We start from the raw sequence: 6091 nt of genomic DNA, 5'->3' as shown, positions 1-6091 counted from the left end.
TTTGGCTGGTACGTGCTTAGTTGTTGGCTGTATTTTGGCTGGTACGTGCGTGCTCACGTCTGCAGCAGCGCTGAGGTATCCTCTTCGGGGATATCGCCCCGTCGCGTTCACGCCGCTAAAATTGTGTTAGTCAAGCATGTGTATCAAACAGAAAAATGCATCAGATCCACCGGGTCGTCGATAAAATCAAAAACTTTTTCAATAAAAACCGGCAGCACAGGTCAGTTCGTCGCCAGCCAGCCTCCTTATCATCTCGAACCCCGCAGAGAAAGTAGTAGGCATACGGACGCGTCTAGCCAACAACACACCGCAGCACGCAAGCAAGCACCAAGCAGCAGCCGCAGCCCAAGCAAACGGAGGCGATGGGAGGAGGAGGTGGAGGGGCTCGGGGGAAGGAGTTCGGGAGCATGGAGGAGTTCTGGGGGTTCTACCTGGGGCAGCACTCGAAGGCGGCGACGCGGCGCTGGCACTTTGCCGGCACGCTGGCCTCGCTAGTGTGCGCGCTGCTGGCGGCCGCCACCGGCCGCGCCGCGCTCCTGGCGGCCTGCCCCGTGCTCGGCTACGGCATGGCCTGGTACAGCCACTTCTTCGTGGAGGGCAACCGGCCGGCCACCTTCGGCCACCCCGTCTGGTCCTTGCTCTGCGACTACCGCATGTTCGCCCTCATCCTCACCGGCCGCATCGACGCCGAGCTCGCCCGCCTCCGCATCCACCCGCCGCGCCTCGCCTCCGACTGACCGATCCGGCCGTCTCTTCGCCGTCCGCGCCGTGCCAACATCAATCAATCAATAAAATTTCCGCCTAGGAGTACTATTTTAAGAGTACCGAGGAGTGTCTCTCTATAAGCACAGCAAAATAATACCATGTGTCTTCGACTCTTGTGAATTTGTGATTGGTGTCTCTAAGGCTAATACGATTGTTTCTCGTCTGTTTGGTTTGGAGACAGACAGTTCGAATACGAAGTGAACAGACTTGTGATTTATTACTGTATATGTCCTGCACTTCATTCAGTTCCACATCCACAACACAGGTTCCCAAAACGACCCACGAGTTTGAGAGTTTGACAAGTACTGTAGATAGAACCTCACAAGAATCCCAATAACAAATGGCTGACATACACGAATACGCGCCCTTTATTTTTTTAATAGCCGATTTAACCGGAAGTCATACGCATCTGATCATGTTGGCTGTAGATCATCGCCCGGCTCAGCTGTCGCTTCTGTTGGGCTTGTCTGACGCCTCCTGGTACACCTGAAAGAAGCACACAGCGTGTCAATCGTCGACGAGAACTGCAGGAATGTCAGCAAGAAGAGAGAAAGAGAGAGGATCTGTTCTGTCCTCCTACCGTGTCAGCTGACGGGATCCAGTCGTTTGTGGCGGGGTTCCCCTTGGAGGAAGCATGGCGCTCCGTCGCACCCGGGTCTTCAGAGAGCTCGAACGAGCCGCCGGCGGGCCTGTCCACCTTGATGAAGCCCGTCCCAGTCTGCACCACGTGCATCGGATTCGGCCCCGATTCAGTTCAGCGGCTCACATAATTCAGAGAAAAATTCAGTATACCGATGCAGGGGAGGAGGAGGAAGAAGAAGGCCGCGACCGACCGTGTGATGCTGCTTGCCGACACAGCCGAGGTCCTTGTAGTACTCCGTCTCCACGAACTCCTCGCCGGCCTTCCCGCCCTCGCACACCAGTTTCTGCGACGACAAACCGCCCGCCCGCACCGCGGCATCAGCTGCTTGCAAATGCAGTTTCTAATAGTAGGGCCTTGATAAACAGGAGACGGTACGGTGCGACGGACCTCGGAGTGGGCTTCGAGGTCCTGGAACTTGTCGAGCTCGGGGTGGGAGCCGTCGACGCCGGGGCCGGCGAGCGCGTCGGTGTACACGGCGGAGTGGTCGCTGCGGGAGGGCTTGGAGTGGCGCTTGGGAGCCGCGCCGTCGTAGTACCCCCGCACCTCGTCCACCCTCACCGCCTCGTCCACCGGGGACAGGTGCGCGTCGCTCCTGCTCGGCCTCGACGACATGTCGAGTCGATCGACCGGTATGCTGCCGGTGGTGTGTGTTGGTATTGCTGGGCCGCAGCCGCGCTCGTTATTAGCGGTGGCGTTAATTGCGCGGGCGGTGCCGGTGGTGGCGGAGGAGGCTGTCTGAAAGCGCCGTGCTATTATGCCGCGCGCGACGGTGGCCTGCCCCGGCAGCGAGATATTTGTGAGGAGATGAGAAGATGCACGGACGAGAGGCCAGGAACGCGCAGCAGCTCGGCCGTCACGTCGGAGACGGCGAGACCGGGGCCCAAATAGGCGGCCTGCCCGTGGTTTATCCGCAGCCGGGCGCGTTCTGCTCAAATGCGTGGGGGGAAATCGTTTCTGTGGATGCCAAAACAACTACGTATAAATGACACGCGTTTAAAGAGAAAATTATCATGTGCCGGAAAGAATTGCCAGCAAACACATTGCATGTGATGGTGAGTTGGCCTTGATTTAACAAACGAGGTTGTTGTTTTTCATACACGACGTGTCGATCCTTCCTTTTCTCCTGTGTGAAAACCGATTTGTTTTGGAAGTGATTTTATTGGTGCACATAACAGAATTCGATCCTTGTACCCTTCATAAGGTAACTTAACTAGCCAACCAACTCATCTATGTTTTTTTTTTGACAAAACGAAACCAAATAGGCTATTTAACTTGTCTCCTCTTCTATGTTTGCACAAAAGTTAACGCAATGTTCAATCTTTTCCGCACTTAAGTAGACTATTTTTTACCAACTCATCTAGAGTTGATGACACCGGGGTAATTTTGATGATCAGGGGGATACACCCTATCATTTTTGTGTGAATATCAGGATAACTCGCATATCACAGACCTGATAACTTATATAACCCAGTCTTGATAACTATGGCGTGGGGGTGGGGTTGTAAAATAACCCCCGATGACTTTGGTGTGAATAACATGGTAACTCACACATCGGTGATCTGATATCTTATGCAGGCCGGTCCCGGTAACTTTGACGAAGAGAGGTGATGGGATATTCCCCCCGATAATTTTTATGTGAATATCACGGTAACTCACACATCACTGACAACTTATGTACCTCGGTCTTGGTAAATTTGACGATTGGGTGGAGGGAGGCACGTTGATGAAATACCATCGATTAATTTTTGTGTGGATAGCTTGATAACTCACACATCGCATACCTGATAATTTTTGGGAGAAAAATATGCTGGAGCAAATCTTGATGCTAGCCGTTTCCATACTTGTAGTTTTATAGCTAAAAAACCATGCTAAAGCTGAGAATTAAAGTCAAGAATTCAATATTAAGATCTTACAAGTTCAAATAAAATACCACTTTTTTGACCATCTAAGGTGAAAAAGTATTGAAACATACCCCCGGGAACTTTAGTGTAATTAAGATGATAACTTACGCACAACTAACCTGATAACTTACATATAATCATACTAATAACTTTTCACCTTGGGCGAAAAGTTCTAGAAATATCCCGTTGTGACATCCTCGACTTTTGCAACAGTAATTATTGTAATTAAGCTACAGTGATCATCCGCTAATGATGCCACGTCATCGAATTTTCATCTCAGACCCGCGTTGATTCAAGTCTGTCCGGATCCAAAAATTTGAAAACAAAAGAAAAAGTACTTTATAAGTTTATTACAAATATTAAAAGAATATGTATATGAAAGAGAGAATTAAAAGTATGTATAATAAATTGTAAAAGAAAGTATAATAAAAGAAAGTATTTAAAAAGAAAAATCAGATAGTAAAATAAATAGGAAAGAAACAAATAATAAAAGAAAAAGAAAACAAAATAAAACAAAACAAAACAACAACAAAAAAAATGTTGTATTCCGTATGTATGTATGTATGTATGTATGTATTTGATACCTGTATTTACGTATGTATTTGCGTATATAGGCATGTGGAGAAATACGACATGTGTATGGTTATGTATTTGTGATTAATGAAATGAGTAAATGGCCTAGGGTCACTTACCGGTGGGGCCAACGCACCCGCTATCTATGACAGGGAGGCCCCACGCGATAGTTAAAATAAAAAAATAAAAATAATATTTTATTAAATAAATAAATAAATAGATATAATAATTAATTAATGAGTTAATGAATTAGTTAAATAAATATATATGTTAATCTGTTAATTAGAATAATTAATTAACATAATTAGAGTATGACACGCGGGTCCCCCACTAAATTAATCTGATTAAATAATATTTAATCTTAAATAAAAACTTGTGCCTATGACGTTCGGGACCCGCAGGTCAGTTGACCAGTCAAATGTTGATGTCAGTATGACATCGCGATGATGTCATAATAGGATTTTATTAAAATAATTAAATCTGTTTTTAATTCTTAAATAATTAATAAAACTTTGAAAATTAATATAAAATAATCCGTAAGGTAGATCAAATTAATTTTAACATGAAAGTTGATCAGCAGAACAAGACGAACCCGGATACACGGTCCATTCGTCTGTCACGCGTCCCTAGCATAGCAAACATGGAACTTTTCCATCGTTTCCAGTATAACCGGTAGTAGCCCGAGACCCGGAAAATATCGTGAGATATTCTTCCGACCCGTCTATGACGGATGTTGCTGCGTTAGCTCATGTCTAGCCTGCATCTTTCCATGTCATGCTTTGTGTTGCATCGGTGCTATTATTTATTGTTTCTTCCCCCTCTTCTTACCGGTAGACCCCGAGACTGACGCTGCTGCCGGGTACATCTACGACCCTGCCGATCAGTCCTTTGCCGCAGAGCAGCAAGGCAAGCAAACCCCCCTTGATCATTCCTATATCGCCTATGTCTTTCTTCCTACTTCTTGCATTAGTATTTTGCTACTGTTGTAGTTAGCTCCTATATCTGATGCATAGCCTATTTTTGATGAACTGCTACTTTCAGTCCTGTACCTTTAATCTGCTTAGTATAGGTGGAGCAGTCATCCCCTCTGACCCCGTAGTTCAGTTGCCCCGCTTGTTTTCAAATCTCGATCTCTGATCGACGAGCCAGACCCGACACAGCACATTCACCCCCCCTTCGTTGTACGACGCTACAGAGATACTATCGGGTACCGAGGGTGACACCTCACTAAGTACTCCTGATGATATCTCTGTAGTATAGCTAGTCGGTCGTGGTTATCGAGGGTGATTCCTCTTTCACCATTCTCGATGACGTCTCTGTCGTGCCACCCCGCGAGTGTGGGACCCCCGAGGGTGATTCCTCTAAGCCCACCTTGACGGGTACATCGTTCGGAATCCAACGAGGGTGATACCTCGGATTCCCCCGATGTTACAACCACACAGTTACTCGACCATGTTACTGGGATCATTGGTGATTAGTTGTAAGACGGGTGGATTCCCGTGAGACTGAGTTGCTGGCCTAATTAAAATGCTAATGGATTTGGGTATTTGATCTGGGTTGGTCGGAGACCTTTTCGCACTAACCGGCTACGCGGGAAGAATTATGGGTACTCGGCGTCGCGGTATCAGCCGAAGCTTTTCAGATGCCAGCAATGTAGCGGCGCGCGCCCGAGTGGTCCCGAGATGCATCGCGCTTGTGATTAAGGGATGCTAGGACTGACGTCGGCCGCCCACGCCACGTGCAGGAGCGTGAAGGGGAACTGGGCCCACGAACCCTTTGTGCTTAGGATTTAGACCGGCGGGCTGGCCTCTCTGATTAGTCTTAGGTGGGGCTGCGACGTGTCGATATTCCGAGGCCGGGCAGGACCCAGAAAAGTATGTCCGGCCAGAGTGTTATCGAGCGTGACGGGACATGTGGTGCACCCCTGCAGGGATGAAAATTAACTATTCGGATAGCCGTCTCCACGGTTACAGGACGACTTGGAGTTGTGCCCCGATCTTCTACAACTACAATTGTTACTTAACTGGAATTTAGTTTGCCTCGGGATTGCTTCCTCGCAGGGAGTCGAGGGAGGATCTTTAGGCGTGACCTCACTTTAATATTGCTGCAACAATATGACTATTTATGTTTTACCCCTGTTCTACTCTCGTCTATTGCTGCAAGACCCTGAAGATGCTAGTCTTCGATAGGACTAGGCCTTCTCTCTCTA

The 6091-nt window shown here is 47.9% G+C and overlaps 2 protein-coding genes across 2 annotated transcripts; one reads left to right on the top strand and one right to left on the bottom strand.

The window, feature by feature from the left end:
- Positions 1-61: 61 nt before the first annotated feature.
- Positions 62-982, top strand: LOC123449069. The gene has a single exon (XM_045126153.1). It carries the CDS (start codon positions 363-365, stop codon positions 735-737), a length of 375 nt encoding a protein of 124 aa, XP_044982088.1. The 5' UTR covers positions 62-362; the 3' UTR covers positions 738-982.
- LOC123449068 lies at positions 957-2304 on the bottom strand. The gene is made up of 4 exons (XM_045126152.1): positions 1796-2304; positions 1599-1691; positions 1346-1483; positions 957-1251 (listed from the first exon to the last, which is right to left on the bottom strand). The coding sequence occupies exons 1-4, from the start codon at positions 2018-2020 to the stop codon at positions 1207-1209; spliced, it is 501 nt and encodes a 166-aa protein (XP_044982087.1). The 5' UTR covers positions 2021-2304; the 3' UTR covers positions 957-1206.
- Between the last annotated feature and the right edge of the window lie 3787 nt (positions 2305-6091).

Source organism: Hordeum vulgare, chromosome 4H, assembly GCF_904849725.1.
Source record: "Hordeum vulgare subsp. vulgare chromosome 4H, MorexV3_pseudomolecules_assembly, whole genome shotgun sequence".
NCBI classification, from domain to species: domain Eukaryota; kingdom Viridiplantae; phylum Streptophyta; class Magnoliopsida; order Poales; family Poaceae; genus Hordeum; species Hordeum vulgare.
This window is presented reverse-complemented; position numbering and strand designations above follow the sequence as displayed.

What these genes read in the sequence shown, in the direction of transcription:
- LOC123449069 (XM_045126153.1), top strand. Translation starts at nt 363, where the DNA reads ATGGGAGGAGGAGGTGGAGGGGCTCGGGGGAAGGAGTTCGGGAGCATG.
- LOC123449068 (XM_045126152.1), bottom strand. Translation starts at nt 2,020, where the DNA reads ATGTCGTCGAGGCCGAGCAGGAGCGACGCGCACCTGTCCCCGGTGGAC. An exon ending in ACCTCGAAGCCCACTCCGAG is followed by an intron (nt 1,692 to 1,795) that starts GTCCGTCGCACC and finishes TTGTCGTCGCAG; the next exon opens with AAACTGGTGTGCGAGGGCGG. An exon ending in GGATCCCGTCAGCTGACACG is followed by an intron (nt 1,252 to 1,345) that starts GTAGGAGGACAG and finishes TGCTTCTTTCAG; the next exon opens with GTGTACCAGGAGGCGTCAGA.